The sequence below is a fragment of the Rhinolophus sinicus genome, linkage group LG05, assembly GCF_036562045.2.
Source record: "Rhinolophus sinicus isolate RSC01 linkage group LG05, ASM3656204v1, whole genome shotgun sequence".
NCBI classification, from domain to species: Eukaryota; Metazoa; Chordata; class Mammalia; order Chiroptera; family Rhinolophidae; genus Rhinolophus; species Rhinolophus sinicus.
In genome coordinates this window covers 76,292,060-76,312,736 of record NC_133755.1, presented here as the reverse complement: position 1 = coordinate 76,312,736, position 20,677 = coordinate 76,292,060, and the positions used below count along the sequence as shown (strand labels likewise).

Below are 20,677 nucleotides of genomic sequence, written 5' to 3'. Positions count from 1 at the left end.
AATCCCTGGGGTGGGACACGGGTATCAACATTACCATGTGGACGCCACACTCGTCTATGTAGGATATCCTAAGGAATCTAGAATAAAGGAGTTCAGTAAGATCTCAGGATATAAGATAAAGACCTACATATTAGCAGTGACCATATAAACAAAATTAAAAGCAGGACCATTTAGAATTGCTTCAAAAAATGAAATACTTAGATGTAAATCTAACAAAGTATGTAAGGACTCGTATGCCGAAAACTACAAAATGCTGATGAATGAAATCAAACAAGAATGAGATCAAGCAAGACTTACTGTGTTCATGGATTAGAAGATACAACATAGTCAACATGTCAGTTCTTCCCGAATGGATATACAAGTTTAATGCAGTGCTTGCTAAAATCCCAGCAAGATTTTTTGAGGATGTAGATAAAATAGTAGTTTTAAATTTATAGCTAAGACAATTTTGAAAAAGGATAAATGGAGGAATGAGTCTGCCTGATTTCAAACCTTATTACAAGCAGACCTCAGAGACGTTGTGGTTTTGGTTCCAGACCATGGTGATAAAGCAAGCTGTAATCTTTTTGCTGGTGGAGGGTTTTGCCTTCCATCTGTAAGCCATGCAACCCCTGTGAAGCACAATAAAACGAGGAGTGCCTGTATGCAGTAGTATGACAGTGGCATCGATGGAGGGACATGGATCAATGGGACAGTACAACCTGGAAATACATACAAATATGTGCAACTGATTTTTTACGGGTTCAAAAGTTAAGTCAATGGAGGAAAGACAAATGGTGCTGGAGCAACTGGACATCTGTAGGCTGAAAAAAAGGAGCGATGTCAGCATCATTGCGGAACAAGGACAGTCCTTGGTTTCTCCCCTTGAAGTTACAAGTTGGACAACTAATTCAAACAGGATTCCCTGCTCAACAAACACATCTGAGATCTGTGCATTGAGACATGTAAAGGTGGGCGGGTCAGTGCGAGCGGGGTAGGCAGGACAGGAGAAGGACGGAGACGGGGGGGGGGGCACACAGGCTGGTGTGACACCAGGGAAGGAGTCGGGGTGCATCCCACCCACAGCAGCCCAGAGGCCCAGAGGGGCCAGGGCCTATTGCAGCTACACCTGGTGACGGGTGGAGAGGTGGCAGAGGTGTGGCAGCCAGACGCCTGGCCACCATTACTGATGAGAAGGCACAGCTGCTTCCCTTTGCCTGCTGCAGCCCCAGCTGATACGGTAGTGGGGAAGGAGTCATGCTGCACCCCTCACACAGCAGCCCAGAGGGTGGATGGGCAGAAGCAACATTCCTGAGGAGTAGGTTCCAACTGCAGCCAAACCAGGCTGTGATGTGATACAGTGGTATGCAGCAACAGACTAGTGGCCACCACTGTCAGCAAGAAGGCAAAGCTGCAGACTTGAGAACTCATCCCCCTGCCCACCCATCACGGTGGAACCCAGCAGAGACATCTGGGATAGCACAGCATGGCTAACAGCTTCTGGTTACAAGGAGACAGTGTTGGGAACTCACAGTTCTGGAGCCCCGTCACCTGCCATCTCCCACAGGATGGAACCCCGACACTGAGGTGAGCCTGGCATGGGATGCTAACCTCCTTGGGGAATAAGGGGCATTTTCTCTGACCAAAGCCAACACAGATCCCAGAGGCAGCAGTAGAGCAGGTAAAACAAAAACTTGCATTATAGCACCATCTGCTGGAAAATAAAAGACTTAATCAACCTGGTCAATTGTTAAGAACCAAACAGTGCCTAAAAAAGTTTACTACCTCAAATGCCCAGTCAGAGAAACAATCCATCAAGCACCATGAATAACCAAGATAACAAAGTAGCTCAGAGAGAAAAGGAAAAGACCAGAAACCAAACTCAAAGACTGATGTAAATGACAGAGAAATCAAGATTGTGGTTATGAAAAAACTCAGTGAGATAAAACTCAAAAAGGCAGTTCAACAAGCTCAGGAATAAAATCAACAAATAAAAGTACCTCACAAAAGAGACAAACTATAAAAAAGCAACTAAATTCTGAATCTGAAGAACTCAATAAATGAGATGAAGAATTAATTAGAGAGCATGGAAAACAGCAGACAAGTTGGAAGAGAGACCTAGAGAGCTCAAAGATAGAAATCTAGGAATGACTCTGGTGGGGAGAGAACTCAAAGTTTAAAAAAATGAAAAAATTCTACGAGAACTATCTGACTCCGTTAGAAAGAGCAACAAGCATGATATTAACAGGTATACCAGAAGACAGAAGAGAGGGGCGAAGGGAACAGAGCCTATTCAAGTAACAAGAATTTCCCAAACCTATGGAAAGAACTGGCCCCTCAAATTCAAGAAACTAACAGAACACCTGATAATCTCAGTGCAAAGAGACCTTCTCCAAGACACAGTATATTAAAACTGTCAAAAGTTAATGACAATTCTAAAGGGAGCCAGGGGGCGAAAAGGCTGTAACCTACAAAGGAAATCCCATTAGATTATTGGATTTTTCAGCAGAAACCTTACAAGCCAGGAGAGAGCGGAATGAATATTTAAAATATTGAGAGAAACCAGCAGCCAAGAATACATCCAGCAAAGCTATCCTTTAGATATCAAGGAAAAATAAAGGCTTTTTCAGACATACAGAAGCTGAGGGAGTTTACCACCACAAAACCCACATTACCAAAAATGTTGAAAAGATTTACTACCACTCCTCAAAGTCTTCAAAAAAATTGGAGGAATACTTCCTAACTCATTTTACAAGGCAATGTTACCCTGATACCAAAACCAGGTGAGAACAATACAAAAAAAAGAAAATTACAGGTCAATATCTCTCATGAACATAGACGCAAAAACTCTGAAAATACTAAAAAATCAAATAATACATTAAAAAGAATACATCATCATCAAGGGGTTTATTCCAGGGATGGAAGGATGTTTCAACATGGAAATCAATGTGATACACCGTATGAAAATAAAGGATAAAAATATTATGATCATCTCAATAGATGCAGAAAAAGCACTTGACAAGATACACACCCATTTATGATTAAACAATAAAACGGGTGTAGAAGGAAAACTACCTCAACATGATAAAGGCCACTTTTGACAAACCCTTAGCTAACATCATACTCAATAAAAACTGAAAGCTTTTCCTCTAAGATCAGGAACAAAACAAAGGTGTTCCCCACTCCTATTCAACACAGTCCTGGGAATCCTGGCCAGATCAGGCAAGAGAGAGCAAAGGCATCCACATTGGGAATGAAGTAGTAAAACTGTCACTACTTGCAGATATGATAGCATGTATGCAAAAGGCCTAAAGACTCCACCAAAAGACTATTAGAAACAATAAACAAATCAAGTTGCACAATCAATACACGTGTGTGAACATTTGCTTTATGAGAGGACACCGCAGAACAGTGGGGAAAGATGTGCTGCTCAGACACTTGCTTATCCATCTGGGGAGAAATAAAGGGGATGGAGTAGCGCACACATCAGTTCCCAGTGTACTTCAATACGCGTGCAGATAGATAATGTAGGGGACTATTTTATGACCATAGGATAGAAAATTCACTAAGACACAAAAAACCATAAATTATTTGGTAAGTCTGACTGCAGAAAAATTTAGAGTGACTATCAAAAGACACAATATGGAGAATGATAAGCTACACAACAGAGAACTTTCTGCAACACATTTATCCTACAAATGATTAGAATCCAGGATATATAATGAACTTTTATGGATAAATAAGAAAAAGATAAACTCAATGGAAAAAAATGACAAAAGACATGAACAGGCATTTCCCAGAAGAGAAAACATGAATTGCCCACCAACATATAAAAAGACAACCTCATTCGTATATAGTTAAGATGTAAATTTTAACCTTAACCTTGGCCTAAGTGTCACACCTTATACAAAAATGAACTCAAAATGGATCACAGAATTAAATATAAAACATACAACTATAAAAATTTTACAAAAAAATCTTTGGGATCTAACACTAGGTAAAGAATTCTTAGACATGACACCAAAAGCACAATCCATAAAAGAAATAAGTAAACTGGACTTTATCAAAATTAAAAATTTTTGTTCTGTAAAATATCCTGGTAAGAGGATGAAAAAAAAAAGCTAGACTGGGAGAAAATATAAACCGAAAACCTGACAGAGGACTAGTATTTAAAATATGTAACTTTCAAAACTCAACAGTAAAAAAAAACCAAACAATCAGAAAATTGGCAAAAAACATGGATATTTCACGAAGTAAAATAAGTACATAAAAATACAAGCATTAGCCATTATGCTAACACAAATGAAAATCATGAGATGTCTCAGCACCTACCAGAATGGCTGAAATAAAAAACAGTAACAATACCAAAAGCTGGCCCGGATTCGGAGAAGCTGGATCATTCGTACGTTGCTGGTGGGAATGTAAAATGGTGCAGCCACTATGAAGAAGCTTGGCAGTTTCTTTAAAAAAACTAAACATGCAATGACCATATGACCTAGCAACTGCACTACTGGACATTTACCTCAGAGAAAAGAAAATCAATGTTTACACAAAAACCTATAATGAGTGTTCATAGCAGCTTTATTTGGGATAGCCAAAAACTGGAAACCATCCAGATATCGTTAACCGGGACAATGAGCACACCATAGGTATCACGCAGCCATCAAAAAGGGATGATGGTCAACATGCAACGATCTGGATGCATCTCCAGAGCGTTACGCTGAGAAGAGCCAATTCCAAGTGGGTACACACTGTATGATCCCATTTATACAATGTTCTCGAAATGACAAAATCATAGAGATGACGACTAGATAGATTAGTGGTTCAGGATGGCAGCCGGAGGGGTGGTTGGGAGGGAGATCCTGGTGGGGTGGGACAGTCCTGTGTTGCAACTATGGTGGTGGTCACCCAAAGCGAGATGATACAGAACTACATCCGCAGTGCCCCCATCCGACTCCTGGCTGATACGGTATTAGGACTATGTAAGACGTAACCATTGAGGAAAAGAGGGTGACGGGTACCTCTAACTTTGCAACTTCCTATGAATCTGTATTTCAAAATAAAAAGTTACGAAAAAAGGAATAGCTCAAAATGCAACTTGGTCTCCTGGACTGGATCCTGCAACTGAAAAGAACATTGGAAAAACTGGTAAAAGCCAAACGAAGTATAATTGAGTTCAGTTTCATACCAATTTTAACCTTTTAGTTTTGACAAAGGCACCAAGGTGATGTAAGATGTTAACTTTAGGGGAAGCTGGAACTCTCTGTGAATCTAAAATTACTTCAAAAACAGAAATCCTGATGCTCAGACTGACTGATTAGCCCCTCCCCGGGGTGGGCCTGGTATGTTTCATTTGCCAGGTGAGTCTCTGTGCAGCCAAGGTGAAGAACCACTGCTCTGGAGATGACTCTCTAGTAGTCAGTCCTCACTTAGCATCAACAGGTCCTGCGACTTTAAGCAAAATGATGTATAACGGAACCAATGTTACCACATGTGACTGATGTGACAGAGTCAAGTTCCCCCCGCAGCTCCCCAACATCGTAACAAAATGACGTCATTCGCAGATCTGTCTGTGTCCCACCTAGGATTTTGCTCTTGGAGAGAACCCCTTGAGAACTCAGCGAGCAGGCCACTGTTGTTTGGCCTGCATTCCTGCTGGTCACACATAAGGACCCAGATTCCTTTGAGGAAGGTTCCAGAAATCCTCCTTCTGTATCTAACCTAAGATCCCAGGTCCCTGTGAGGCCCCAGCTTCTATACAGCTGAATAGTGGAGAGTAATTAGAGGTAAACCAGAAGAAAAAGAATTCTTTCTTGTTCTCACTTCTCTAAACTCCCGAGTGAGGGACAGGAAAAAGGCAGAGCTTAAAATGTTTCAGAGAAAGAAAAACTCTGATGTCATGTTTTTAAAAGAAAGGTGATGGTGATCCACCTGGTCCTTACAGCCCTTCCCTCCCTCGTGCTCTCCGTGCATGTCATGGAGGCACAGGAGAAGGTGTGACATAGATCTCCCTGGGATCCAACGACAAAGGTTTAGGTGCAGCAGAAAGAGCCCTTCATCCCACACATGACCTCGTTAAAACACAAAGTGACAACTAAGCAGGGCCGGTAGAGGCGCAATAGGAAGGGACCTCCTAGTCCCCAGGGAGCCAGCCGGCTCGCTTAGAGTTCTGGGAGAAGTCAGAAAAGCCGCCTCCACAGGAGGGAGCAGGACTAGTGGCACAGACTTGGGGGTGTCGTGCTTCCAGGTTTGGCACATGGGACAGGCTGCGGCGTGCTTAGAAACAGGAAACAGGCCATTGTCAGGGACGCCACAAGGTTCACTGTGGCCAAGGCCATGGGTGTGCTCTCGGTTTGCTCAGAAGTGCTGCCGCAGCAGCAGGCTGGCAGATTAGACACAGAGAGTACAGGTCACGGCCACACACAGGCAGTCATCGTGCACTCACATCGCAGCTGGGCCCGAGGAGATACAGACACTGCACTGTCCCAAGGAAAAGCCTGGACCTGGGGACTGGACATGGCCATGGTCCCTTCACTCTTCAGAAGCAGGCCAGTGCACGGCTGACCCCCATATCCTAGAGGCAGGACCTGCTGAAGGCTTCTGGCACTGACGTCTGGTTCCGAGGACAGCCCAGGCCCCACGACTCAAAGGGCCATCTAAAACATGGCCTGGAGGGAACAGGACAGGCTGGCAGGAAGCTACTCCTCGACTGGGCTCTCTCCGTTCCCCACGAGCTGGTCTAGTCCCCAGACCCGGGGCTGCCTGGCAAGCAGTTAAACTCCTGGGTTTCGCCCAGGGCTCTCCTCCGCTGGGAGGCCAGGTCTGCTGTGGTTGGACCCTAGAGGAGGGAGGGGAAGGAGAATTAATATCAGAGCTGCCTCTTTAGGACAGGCAGGGGCAGGGCAGGCAGAGGAGCCCCAGGAGGTGTGGAGGCAGAGCCGGGAGTGCCTGCAGGAAGATGGTCAGCCTGACAACGCCTTCATAGGAGGCGAGGATTCTGCTCCCAGGAGGCCGAAGCCACTGCACTGGGCAAGGGGCACCTGCCCTGGAAGGGAGCTTTAGCGTCCAAGGCTGGGCAGGTATTTCATGAATCCTCCTGTCTTCCAGAAAAATGAAATGAAAAGTAGCAAAAAGAGACAGGAAGGGCCCACACACCCCATGGAGAAACGCCTCCCAGGCTAGGGGAGCAGTTCTAAAGGGCCGGGAAAGGAAAGCAAGGCGAAAGAGAAAATATTTACCTTGGGTGTTTTCTTAAAACAAAAAACGCTCACTAGTCCACAGTCAATTATCAACTGTAGTTTCCAAATGTGCCAAAGAGGGAAAGGTCTACTGGGAAGGCTGGAGAGAGCAGAGAGAGACAGAGACAGATGGGGGAGACAGGGTGTTGAGCTGAACTGGCAGTGCCTCCGCCCGCCAGACGCTTGCTGGGCAGGGAGCCAGGACAGTGGCACACGGACACCTGCTGCTCGGAACAGGAGGGACAGAGAGCATGGAGCCGCCAGTGGGCTTCCCTCAGAAACCCAGCCCGGGAACATGACGCGGAGCAGTTGCTGCAAGTCTGAAATGGCAGCCAGGGGTCAGAAACCGTTTGTGTAAAGAGCCTGTATGTTTTGGTTTTGCAGGCTGTGACAATGCCTCAACTCCACTGTTGGCGCTGAAAGGCAGCCACGTATAATCCATCAACAAACGGGCGGGTCCCAGTAAAACTTTATTTACAAGAACCCTCTGTCCACTTGGCTGACCCTGCTGTAGGCAGTTAAAAACCATCGTGCCTCCTGCGCCATTCCGGCGCCCAGGCCGCCAGGAGTGGCTGTGACCTGCACTAGTGAAGCAGTGCCCCCCAGTGACACTCCACATGTGTGCCCACTAAGACCCACAGAGAAACTGCAGCAAACAGAGGCAGGAGTCAAAAGACAGCAGGAGAGTCTCACGGGGGCAAACATCAGGTTGTGTTTAGGGGAAAATCACCCACATTATGGCGACAGAATCGTTACAAAGGGGAGTGGCTCACAGAGCCACCATGAATTTCTCCTTAGAGAACTGACTGTCCAGCGAGCAGCTGAAGCCAAAAGAGGAGTTTTAAGAACCAGGATGTGGTCCGAGAAGAAACGAAGAGAACACCATTGTTCTCAGATTTAATCCTGTCTCTTGAGCATGACACGTGCCGTCTGGGTAGCTGACGGAGCCAGGAAAGACTCCCATGGAAGAAAACAAAACAAAAGGCTCCCATAAAAATAAAGTCTAGTGTGGAGGTGAACCTCTGTGTCAGAGGCACGTCGCAGAATCAAAGCCCACCACAGTGGGACACAGGAGTGCAACCGGCCTGGAAAGTGGCGTGGATGTTCGTTCACTCAGAAGGGGTGGCAGGCACTGACGCAGTGCACCCCACCCGGGACGCCCTTTCCCAACACCCAGAGAAGGGGTAATGGGGCTGATCCACCAGTGTGGCCCTGCGGGGGGTTCTCTGTGTCACCTCTCACAAAGTACCTGTCTCCTACAGCGTGGGTCTGAGCCAGCAGAGCTGTCCCCGTGAGTCCCCACAGCCAACGGCCAAGGGCATGCACAGGCCCCGGGCGAGGGTGCCGAGCCCGTCTGCCTCCGATCCCTCCCATGGAAAACGGCGTGACTACCCCCTCTCCAACCTCAGGGAAGGGTCCTTAAGAGTCAGGACAAGGAACGCGGCAGCACAGGGCCAGGCAGAGGAAGCGTCACTAGGAGCTCGGTGTCCCCGCTGCAGGGGGTGAGCCAGGCCCTGTGGGACTGCCAAGCCCTGGGGTATCCCCGAGCCCCCCCAGGAGCTCCACCACAGAGAAGAACTTCCTTGAATCACAAGGACGAGCAAGCTCTGAGACGCTGACCACTGCTCCCCGAAGCCCAGTCTTCAGTCCTCTGATCCCCCCCTTGCCCTGCGAGCGGGGAGTTTGCCACCCCGCATCACAGAGTCTGTCTTCCCATGTGCTGTTCCTGCATACAGTGGGACCCTGAGTGAGGAACACGCTTTCAATACACGCGTGACCTGATCACACGCCTCCGCATGTGTCCTTTCTAGCTGGGATGTGTCCATGGCCACCCGCCTTCTGAGCCAGGTCCACTGGTGACCCCAAACCTTCACTTTCCAGGGGATCTGACCCCATCCTAAATGGCCAATAGAATGTTTGAACTTATTCCCATTTGGCACCTGCTCTCTAATTGAGCCACCCTCCCTAACAGCCCTGGAGAGGAAACGCAGAGCTTCAGGAACTCAAGTGCCCGCTGGTTTATAGCTCAGTACCATCCGAGCTATTAAAACCAGCATAAAGAAGAGTGGCAGGATGGGAAGGATAGAACGTGAGGCAGACAGACACGTCTGTGATGCCAGTGGCAGGGACCGCGAAGGGCAAGTGACCTCTGGATCGACACAGCGGGATATGGCCACATGGCGCTCACCTGCTGCCGCGGCCATCCTGTCACCGAGGAGCCTGGTCTGGCTCCCTGGGATGACCTGGAGGTCCGAGTTCTCAGGGGACGGTGGCAGGTTCTGGGCCCGTGTGGCCAGGAGTGCGTTGAGGTATTGCAGCCGTGTGACCTGGAGGACAGATGGTGAGGCACAAGGTCACAGCACCCCTCCTGCCATGAGCACCTGAACCAGGGGGGGATGTCACACTCGGCAGGATGAGCAGAAAGTGACAACCGCAAGCTGGCTGAGGACAGTGACGAGGACCAAGCAAAGTGTTTCTAGGATCTCAGAAATAAGCCGGGTGCCTAGACCCTGAGACGGGACCAGACCACGGCGTCAGAGGGGCCTCTGGGGAGCCAAGGCCATGTTTCTGCAGAGCGAGTTCACGGTTTGCACTGACGGAAGTCTCAGACTCCAGCGGACTCTACTCTCGATCCACACAAACTGCGCCCAGGGGATCCAGCCCCTGGGGGACCCAACAATCACCTTACCTTGATGAACTGCAGGTCGGAAAGGGCCCTCACAGTGTAGTCGGGACAATACGCGGACGAGCGGGTGCTGTCGGCTGGTTCCGGCTGCAGGAGGGACTGCAGCGAGGACACTGGGGACTGGTGAACTAGCGAAAGGACACCCAGTGATGGGGAGGCCGTACTGGGAGCAGGGCCAACGCACGGCCTCTGAGACGCATCCCACAAACCACCCTGGAAAGGGCCAGTGGCCAGGAACTTTGGAGAGCTGGCAGACACACTTCCTCCGGGGACAGGTTCTACAGGGCTGGGGGTGAGCAGCAAAGACGAGCCCTGAGAGGCTGCTGCCCGGGCCCCCTGCACAGCCCAGAGAGGGAAAAGCAAGCAGGCCCGAGCCGCCCACCCCGTAGGACGCATGGCACTGGAGGAAGGGACGCCAGGACCCTGGGCCCAGGAGGGGCTGCCGCTTACCTGAGGACGGCAGTGTCAGGGCAGACACGCCATAATAGGTGAAGGCCCCGTTCTCGAACCTGAGGCCCTCCTTCCCAATCTCCACCTCAACCCTGCCCTGGGAAGTAAAGGAAGGGAGACCGAGACACGTGGATTACCTGGCTGCTGGGGGCACACAGAGCGGCGCCCCCACACTGCGGGGCTGTCCCTGCCAGGCTGCCACTTACCTGCAGGATGAGGGTGAAGTAGTCCGCCGGCCGGCTGCGCTGGTACAGGTAATGGTGTGCTGCCAGGCGGTCGCTCTCATCGAACCTCACCTCCTGGTTGACACTGGGGTGCCTTAGCAGGTGCAGCAGGACCTTCTCCGACACTCGCAGGGGGCTGAACACGTCCACCTCTGCCCACGGCGGACAAAAGGGATGGTGTCCGCCAGGCCCAGGTGACCTGTGTCACCTCCCGACGCCCGCTGTCCATCCAACTAGTGCTGCCAGTGGGCCTGGGAGCCGAGGCCCCGCCCCAACACGAACCACTTGGATGCAGCCCCATGCACCACCGGCCGAGGCGCACACAGGTGACACCAGCCTGGCCCCCTCAGGGCCCTGAGTGTCACTGCTGCAGGGCTGCAGGGAGAAGCATGGGGTCTCCTGACACCCCTGCCCACTGGGAACGGGAGCTGTCGGTGTCTGCCCTGCGCACTCTGACCCATGCACGGGGAGCAAAGGGAGCAGAGCCACGGCCCATCTCCACCCTCACCTCGAGAAAGGAAGCGCTGGGTGGCCAAGAGCAGCTGGGGCGAGATCTTCACTTTCTCCTCCTCGTCGGACACCTTGAACAAGGAGAAGTCCTCCTTCCGCCTGACGGGGGCGCTCAGACCCGTGGGCCGCCTCCTTGCCGCGCTGTCTCCTGGGCCGTGGGCGAGCAGAGGCCAGCTCAGGCACCTGCAGCCCTCCCGGCAACGCGACCGAACCAGGAGCACGTTGCCTGCACCCCCTCCACAGCCCTGGAGACCACACCCGTGGCACTGCTCACACAGTAACGCTGGAGCCCAGGCCGGGCAGTGGCCCACATTCTAGCTACACCCCGAGGAGTACAGGCCTCTCCTTGGAGCTGGGAGAAGGTAATGCTAACATGACATGGGAGCTGCAGCAAAGTGACAGGCACCCTTGGTCACTAGGAGACCACTCACTGGGAAGCACGCACACTGGGGGCCGTTGACGCCACACGGCAGCAGCGAAAACTAAAGCTGCCGCACTGTGGGACACACGGGTGGGCAAAGCAGTTCACCTGACAGCACACAGGGGTGCAGCCCAATGTCCTACGTGCCACGTGACGCCCCAGCCTTCAAGCATGGGATCTGCGTCCACCCTGCCACAACCTTAAGAGACAGACACTTCTAAGACACACCCACGGGCCAGGACCATGTCCTGGGAAGACCCTGTCAGTGGTGAAGAGCAGGTTCTTTGAGGGAACACTTCAGTAATGCACAAACGCACCTGAGAAGTAAAAGGAGTGAGGAGAGACTGGGAAAGGCCGTTCAGGGCAGAGCCCCATGCAGGCACTGGAACGGCAAGGCCGCCGCTGGACGGGCCACCACAGCTCCGTAGCAGGCACCGGAGTGGGCCCTCCCGCAGGGGGCAACAGCGCCAACCTGAGACCCACTGCCCCGAAAGCACATCTCTGGCCAGAAAACTAATGGGAGGCAAGACTTACGGTAGTGCTCAGACTCGTCCAGGATCTCGGACTTGATGATCTCCTCAATGACGTCCTCCAGGGTGACCAGGCCCAGGACCTCGTAGAAGGGGTCACCTTCACCCTCGTTGTTCACCTTCTGCACGATGGCCAGGTGGGACTTCCCTGGGGGAGGAAACGCACCTGCTACAGCAGGACCCATGTTTCTTGGTCCCACCTGGTGCAAGGCCACCGACAGACACGGACACTGTGCTCCTACGAGGTGCCAGGCACTGGCCTCCCTCCAAGGCGAGGAAGCTAAACCCCTGACACTGCGATCACCTCACACGGCCACCAGCAGGCAGCAGAGCTGCAGGGAGGCCTGGGCCTGCATGGCTTCAAGCTGTGAACCTGGCTCAGACAAGGGTGCATCAGACAGACTGCAGACGCAGGGCACAGGCTTCCCGGGACCGTCTAAGTGGGGGAGCCGAGAGGGGCACCCCAGTCTGACTCGTAGGGCAGTTTTCCCAATTCTGAAAGCTGCCCTTTTCTTCCGGAAGCCAAGGTCTGTGAGGTCATCCAGGGGATGCAAACAAATGGTAACTAACCAGTCAGAGCCCTAGCCATGTGGGAGGAAGAGCAGCTGTGCGAGCGTCCCCCTCCTGTCCCTCACAGTTGGCTTCCTGTCTGTTTAAACATAAGCTTGAAAACAAAAAGCACAATGCCGGGGAACTTCAGGCATTTACTCTGCTTCAGGTGACTGCTCTTCATCTGTAGAACTTTACACTGTCCAAAAGAAACACAATGCAAGCCACACACATAATTTAAATTTTTTGAGTAGCTACATTAGGGAAAAAAAAAAAGGGAGTACCAGCCCAATGGCTCAGGTGGTTGTAGCTCTGAGCTCCTAACACCGAGGTCGCCGGTTCGATTCCCACATGGGCCAGTGAGCAGCGCCTTCCACAGCTAAGATTGTGAACAACGGCTCTCCCTGGAGCTGGGCTGCCGTGAGCAGCCAGAGGTTGGCGTGGACCGCTGTGTGCTGCCAAGAGCAGCTGGTGGCCAGCGTGAGTGGCCGGCAGCCAGCATGAGCGACCGACTTCCTCAGCCGGGGGGGGCGGGGGGAGGGCAAGACTGAATACAGCATGGGCCAGGGAGCTGTGTCCTACACAACTAGACTGAGAAACAACGGCTTGAACTGAAGGCGGGGGGAGGGGGGTGCCAGGCGGAAGAAAAAAAAAAGCCCAGGTGAAACTGATAATATATTGTAATTAACTCAATATAGCCAAAATACCACAACATGCAATCAATAAAAAAATATTAATAATAGATGTTTTACTTTTTTGTACCAAGTCTTTGAAGTCTGGTGTTTCCACCTAAAGCACATCTCAGATCGGAATGGTGACCTTTTTGCGTGACGGTGACCACTGGGCCATGCAGAGCCACGGAGCCAGACCCGAGGACACATGCCAACCACACAATGGTTCCCAGTGAGAACAGACTGCGAAAGAGGGTAAGGTCCATGCTTCCAGAACCTTGGTAAAGAAGAGTCGAGTTCCCGTCTTTGTTTGAGTCACCCTGTACGTAATCGCAAGGCACTGAGTTTATAAACACTCTTCAAACTTTAATTGGCACGCTGCACCCATTCCTTCAGCATCCGTGCCAATCCCTCCCCCTGTACCAAGTAGACTGGGTATACTTGGGTGGGTGGAATGCAAATGTCCAGACTCAAAGGTATTACTGTATGATTATTGTTAGACTACTAACCAGACGCCAAGAAAGGATGAGGCTGTAAGGAATATGCAGGCACACTCACTGCACGCCATCACATCTGAGATGCCATCGGTTGTGAGGCGCCGCCTGTGTGCAGCCGTAACACGTATATAGTGCTTATGGTGTGTGGACCCCCGAGGGCTGCACTCACTCAGTAGTGCGCTGAGCCCTCTGACAACTCTCCAAGGCATACATTATTATGATTATTCCCATTTTACAGCGTGAAGACAAAATGCAGCCATGGGAGGAGGGTCAGTAACCCACCGAAGTACAAACCCAGATTCGAACCCAGGCAGCTGGCTCCTGAGTCCATTCTAAACGCCACACCCCACTGGCTTTCACTAGAGAAAACAGACCGGGTCTCAGGAGACTCTCTCCTCAGCGCCCTTCTAAAGGAAAGAAAGCACCCTTCTTTTTCTTCTAGAGGATGCTCTGATATCCTCAGACAGAAATGAAAAGTAAAATGACCACATTACACTGTGTCCCCCTTTCTGAAGGAAAAGGCCAGGTTCCCTGGAGAAGGAGCTGCCCACTGCGGCTGAGCCGGGCACTGAATGGGGAACGCAGCACTCCTAGACGCTTTCCACCCCTTCATATTTGTGCTGGGAGTGACTCCGTTTCTACAAGGGCCACGGCGGCCCTGCCAAGAAACAAATGTCAAGAAGGCCAAGGCATGACACACAATTCTGGCCAGCAGTCTTCTCAGATTGTGGAATGAAAGCCCAGGCTCCCAGGCGCTCGCTGGCCATCTACGAGCACAGATGACCCATTTCAGCTCCCTCCCTCCAGGAAGCTAGTTACTCTGGCAGGGGTTACCTGCGGAACACTCACTTCTCTCTTGCCTTCAAACCTTTATGAAACAGGCAGAAGTTTCTCAGTGACCTGCCCCTAAAATAGTGGCCATGTGATTTCATCTCAAGACAGAAGTGTCTGAGGGATCCAGAAGGCAACAGTGAGAAACGGCAGCGGCAGGAATTACGTTCATCTCTCATCTGATAAGGTTAAATGCTCTGAAAGCATGGGGGCCCCTGGCTGGCTGACCGGACACAGACACTGGCCCCAGCCCGGGCCTGCGGGCTCTCCCTGGGCAAGCTCTCCAGAAGCACAGGATGGGGCAAATGGCTCATCCCACCGCCATCCATCCAGGGACTCCAGCTGCAGGAACTGAGAGGCACCACTCCTCACACGCTGGGCAGGTAGGTCGGGAACCAAGTCCTAAAACCTCGGGGCCACGAAGGCTGCAATCAGCCCTTTGTTCATAAGCAGAATGAAGAAGGGCATTAGGCTAAGAAGGACTCGGACTCGGACACGTGACACCTGCCAAAGGACCACACTGCATGAGCAGCAGAGACAGCTCCAGGTGTCACAGGGAAGAGGCGGCCATCCTGCCCCAAGAGTGGCCCTCACTCACCACAGGAGACGAGGCAAGGGCTCAGAGGCGCACCCCTCAACCTGCAGGTTGCAAGTCACCCCAGCAGCTTCCAGTTGTTAGTAGTTGTTAGCAGTAGTTACTGTCAGTGGTAGCTGTTAACAGCAGTAATTAGTAGAAGCAGTAGCGACCATTAGCAGTAGTTGTTAGTAAGGCAGCTATGGGTTGGCATGAGGCCACACGAAACCTGCTTGGCTTTCCAGAGTTCCAAGAGTGTCACCTAGCACAGGCGTGGCTCAGACCATGGCAATCCCTCAGGCCGTCTTTCTTGGCCTCTCCTTCCCTGCCAAACCTACGTAAACCCGGCCTCCCATCCCAGCCACCCTCTGGCTTGTGCTCTGCAGCCACAGTCCACAGGAGGCCCGTCCGTGAGCTGGCACACCTCTCATGGGTCGCCTACTCCAACACTCCACGCCATGGCACCCAATCTGCTCTTGCAAAGGACACAGATACCTTCTCGCTGGATCCAGACGACAGGAGGCTGGCTCCTCTCCTGATAAACAGATCTCTTCCCAATTCCAGGACATTCCGAGCCACTGGCTCTCCTCTGCCGCCCTCCCCTGGACATACCTGCGCCTCTCAGGTTTCCCACTCCTCCTGTGGCTGAGGGGCCATTTCTACCTCCACTGGGGTCCTTCACTTACATTTCCCATCAGCTGCCCGCTAGGACTCTGCCTCGGGCCACTGAGCAGACTCCACCATCCAGGACCACCCCCGCTTCCGTGCGTGTGCTCTGCCTCATCCGCAGCTCCTCCCAAGCCCCTTGGCCACCCACAAAATCCTCCCCACGCCCCTCCAAACGCCCTCTTGGGTCTCCTCTCCAGGCCCATGTGCACCCTGCCAGCCTCTCTCCTCTGCACCCCTGAATCACTGGTCTCCACACCAGTCAGTGATCGTGAAACACCCTTAGGCGCCACTGTGCTCTGCTCACAGGTGTCATCCTGATGTCAAGTCCTACCTTCCCAGGGTCTCCAGCGGGGAGGCGGCGGGATGAACGAACCCTTCCTCGCTGACTCGAAGGCCCAGCACCCTGGACGCCACTGCCTAGAACACTACAGTGGCCCACAGGGAGTATTTACCACTAAGAGGCTCTGTCAGGCCCCCACCCAGTACTCCCCGCCCCAAAGAGGGGCTGTATGGCCACTTTCTAGGGAGACAGTGGGGCGCACCCAAAAGATTCTCTAGCAGAGCGCTCAGAGCTGCCCCCTAAGCAGCCTCCCAGGTAATCGGAGGCACAGGAGTTCAAGTACTGTAGCCAGGTGACAATCTTCCTTAGGCAAGCCACTAGGAGAAATGAAATGATGCACGTGAGTGCCCACTAGTGTCTGGTATACACAGCGCTAATGAAGGACTTACATGGTCACAAGGCCCAGACTCCCCAACTGTCAGGGACTCACAGAACACCTGGGGGGGGGGGGGCTGGAGCCAGGACACCTCATAGGTGCTAGGAAGCTCAAGGGCTTTGCTTGCTTCCTGGTCTCACATTATGCAACCTCCAGCCTCAAGGCCACCCAGAATCCTGGGGTGTCCCCTGTGCTCACCCTGCAGGACTTCGGATTTGAGAAGCACAGATGGCTGGCGGTCAAGGAGCTCTGGGAGCACACCCACACCTGGCCATGAGAAGACTGCACAGGAAACCACACCTTCACATTTGGAGAGTGCAACCTTAAAGTTGCTCGGATAAACCAAGGTCAAAGGTGAGGATGCAAATGTGGAGTTAAGAGAGAACGTTTGAGAGACCTTACTCAGGGTTAGAAAAGGGGGAAGTTTAAAAAAAAAAAAAAAAAGACAGCTGAAGGGAAGACTGAATTAGCACCCATGAAGTTGCTTTTGGTTAAATCCAAATCCAAGTGGCAGTTTGCTCCACACCTGCAGCAAGGTATTTTTGAATCACTCTTTCCTGCACTCAGGAAGCAGCAGCCCATCAGCAACCTTAACAATAACGACCTGAAAACGCCACAGGCACCCTCATTTCACTGTGCTTCACAGCTGTTGCGTTTTCTAGAAATGAAAGGCAAGACCCTCCACCAGCAAACAGATTGGGACTCCCAACCCTCACTACTTGTGAGGTGCACTTGTACGTGTGGGCACGTAAGTTTCCAGGGACCTGGGGACTACACTCTTTTCTACGTTCTTTTAGTTTCTATCCAAGAGTTTAGACCTGCTACAAAAACCCACAAAAATGACCCTAAGAGGGAAAGACCTGGGGGTTGGAGCCTAGTGGACATACCTCCCCAAATTGGGGCCTACCAGGAAAAGGGGGGTTTTGCTGTCTTTAGCACTGTGTCACTCTCTGAAGGACAACTTTTAAATATTTCAAAAGGTCATTCAGAGCTGTAAGGCCGTCATCGTCTTTAAAAGGGGACTTACAGGTCTCATTGCTCTCCAGAGGCTTCCATAACCTCCCACCCCTTTTATAGGGGTGCGGGGCACAGGCTTTCGAGCCCCCCGCGGTTCCCAGCCGTTACCTCGCTTGAACTCCTCCAGGACGGCGTCCAGCTTGGTGTCGTTGAAGACGAAATGCAGCGGGTGGTTGTAGAAGCGGGTGATGGTGCTGAGCGGGGTGCAGTCCTCGGGGTCCACAAAGGCCAAGTCCTTCAGGTAGAGCATGTCCACGATGTTGGAGCGCTCCTCTTCGTAAACGGGTATGCGCGTGTGGCCGCTCTGCATGATGCTGGCCAGGACGCCGAAGTCCAGCACGGCGCGGGCGTCCAGCATGAAGCAGTCCTCAAGCGGCGTGAGCACGTCTTCCACCGTCCGGCACCGTAGCACGCCCTTGCTGAGGTCGCTGTAGGGGTCGCCACCACCTCGCGCCAGCTCCAGCACGCGCTCGCGCAGCCGCCCGGGCCGCGCCGCCAGTTCCAGCAGCTGCCCGACCGGCAAGGCCACCGGCAGGGTGAGCAGCACTGCCAGGCGGCTGAGCGCCAGCGCGCGCGGAGCCAGAGCCAGCGTCCAGCGCCCGCTTACGGCGGCCGGCAGCACCTCGGCCACCAGGAACGCGAGCCCCGCGCTGCCCAGCACCGCGGGCACGGCGCGCTGGCCGGCCGCGCGGTACAGCAGCACCGCCAGCGCCGCCTGAGCCAGGCTGGCCAACAGCAGCAGCGCGCCCAGGGCGCAGCTCGCCCAGCGCCGCGCCGGCTCCAGGCGCCGAGCCGCCGCGCGCTCCGCCTCCGAGCCGCTTTCGCGCAGCACCTGTACCTCTGCCGGCGCCAGCGCCAGCGCGCTCAGCTGCAGGCCCCGTGCCAGCGCCGCCAGCGCCAGCAGCCCCGCCGCCCCCAGGCCCAGCACCCAGGGCGGCACCGCCTCCTCGGCCGTCTCACCGCTCAGCTCCGCGCGCACGGCCTCGGCGCGCAGGCGCAGCAGCGCGCGCCATTCGCCTGCGGGGGCCGCCGCCTCCCCGGTAGCCGTGCCGCCAGGCTCCCCGCGCACCGCCAGCAGCGCCGACTGTGGGCGCTCAGCCTCGGCGCGCAGGCGCAACAGCGCGCGCCACTCGCCTGTCGGGGCCGTAGCCTCACCAGGCACCACAGCCGGCCCGCCCTCGGGGCAACCCGCCCCCTCGGGGGCCGCCCAGGACCAGGAGCTGTTGGCGAAGCCCGAACCGAAGAGGCGCAGGCGGAAGGTGGCCTCCTGCGCGGCCGGCACCTCCGCTCCGCGCGCCCACGCCGCGCCCGCGGCCCCGGCCTGCTCCAGGCAAACGCCCAGCACTCGCGGGCCCGGCGCCGCCTCCCCGGCGGCGTGGCCCAGGCAGAGCGCAGCCAGCAGCCAGCCCAGCCGCCCCGCCGCCGCCGCCATCGCCCGCTGCCCCCTCTCAGCCTCTGCGCAGCCTACCTCCGCCTCCTCCGGCCAATCGGCGCCAGACTCGCGCCTCCTTCGACTAATCAGCGCTGGCCTCGTGCCCCGTTTGCCAATGGGCGGCGCGTGGGGGCGGGCCCAGGGGGCGGGCTAGGCTGCGCCTGGGCGTAAACAAACGGCGCGGGTCGGGGCCGGCCGGGGGCGGGGCTGACAGCCCACGGGGTGGACTGGGGGCTCCGGGTGGGGTGTGGCCACCCACTGCACTGGCCGGCTCCAGCTCTGGGAGATCGCTGGCTGGAACGCGGGGCGGGCAGCGGTAGGCGGAGGTCTCGGTGAGGGAGACGTGCGGCTTTCTGAGGTAAGGCCCCGGAACCACCGACCTGGAGGCGGGGAAGGCCGAAGGGAAAACCGGGACTGGGCCCCGGGAAGCTAAACTTCCGTAGGATGCATGTTGATGGAGCCCGACCCTGCTGTGGGTCCAGGGACGGAGACGCAGCCCTGGGGCGAAAATAAGGAAACCTTGGACCCTCGCCTCTACTTCATGTTGTTATTTTCCAGGAGAAAAACGAAGCGTGTGACTCGACAAGGATGTTGAGGTCCAACGCGACCTAACACCCCAGTCCCATCCCAGCCACTCTTGTCAGGAATGCCTGCATCTGTCACTGCAGTTCTACTTCTTCCTTGGTCCCAGGCTCCCTGGGGAAATGACCTATAACTCATTTTGTTGGGAAAACCTTTGTACGGACACTTGCAGCAGTTGGATCACACTCAGAAAACCATCAATCCCCGAAGGCCTAAAGAATCCAGCGCAGGGCAGCTGCTCAGGAGTGCCCTCCCGCTAACAGTGAGAGGCCTCACAGTGCTGCTCCAACTGCTTCCTCCCACCTGTGCCATGCTTGCCCACCCCCTGGTTAGTCACAGCGTCAGCAGACTTGCCACTTGATCTTCAAGTCCCTCGTTGACTCTCCCTAGGCCATTTGCCTTACTGGTTATTTGGTTCAAGATATTTCCATGTTTTATCTAAATATTTGAGTTTTAAATCCATAGCTATTGTGGCTTCATTGGCTGATTCCTGCTTCTCTCTCAAGTCTGCAAACGTCACTTCCTGGAGCTGGTCTTCCTCGACCATTTTTACTAGATGGGTCAAGTTTGTGGGAGCTGTGTGCTCTCACCTAGTAGCATCTAGTGCTTATCTTATAGACCCATTCATTCATTCACTCATTCATTCAACAGGTATTTCCTGCATTGAGTGCCTGCAGTGTACCAGGTCCTGTTCTAGTGCTGGGATTTATGTGGAAATAAGAAAGTCCCTGCCCTCCTAGAGCTTAGGTTCTAGTATCTCTAGAGCATGTCCAGCATGGGGACAACAGGAAATGTACAAATCGTGTTTTAATATCTGGCAGTTAGGATTGGGGCCGAGCTGTTTTATGGAGGGTGACAGAAGGCTTCTCTAAGGAGGTTACATTTGCATAGAGGCCTAGATGGAGCAGGAGGTGAGCCTCACAGACCTGGGGAAAGTGTGTTCCCGGTAGAGGTAACAGCAAATCCAGGGGTCCCTGTGTGACTGTCTTCCTAGGAGGTCTGCCTCATTAGACTGAGGAGTGTGGAACCTGGTGTGGAACAACCGGATGGATGAAATTTACTCTTCCCACCTATACACAAGTTTTTGCATGTAATTCCTTT

General features: G+C 53.4%; 1 protein-coding gene across 5 annotated transcripts; it reads right to left on the bottom strand.

Annotated features, from left to right (window-relative positions):
- Positions 1-282: 282 nt before the first annotated feature.
- Positions 283-19,342, bottom strand: CNNM3 (cyclin and CBS domain divalent metal cation transport mediator 3). 5 transcript variants are annotated; one of them, XR_012496479.1, is made up of 9 exons: positions 17,671-19,339; positions 12,043-12,186; positions 11,086-11,235; positions 10,560-10,729; positions 10,354-10,450; positions 9,907-10,031; positions 9,406-9,544; positions 7,218-7,317; positions 4,543-6,817 (listed from the first exon to the last, which is right to left on the bottom strand). XR_012496479.1 is itself a non-coding variant. In XM_074332556.1 (8 exons), exons 1-8 carry the CDS (start codon positions 18,992-18,994, stop codon positions 487-489), a joined length of 2,274 nt encoding a protein of 757 aa, XP_074188657.1. In that variant the 5' UTR covers positions 18,995-19,340; the 3' UTR covers positions 283-486. The 5 variants fall into 5 exon arrangements, 4 of the variants coding, with proteins under 4 accessions (XP_074188657.1, XP_074188658.1, XP_019572058.2 ...); XM_074332556.1 differs by lacking the exons at positions 4,543-6,817; positions 7,218-7,317 and adding an exon at positions 283-611 and having other exon boundaries at positions 17,671-19,340; XM_074332557.1 differs by lacking the exons at positions 4,543-6,817; positions 7,218-7,317 and adding an exon at positions 283-803.
- Positions 19,343-20,677: the final 1,335 nt, after the last annotated feature.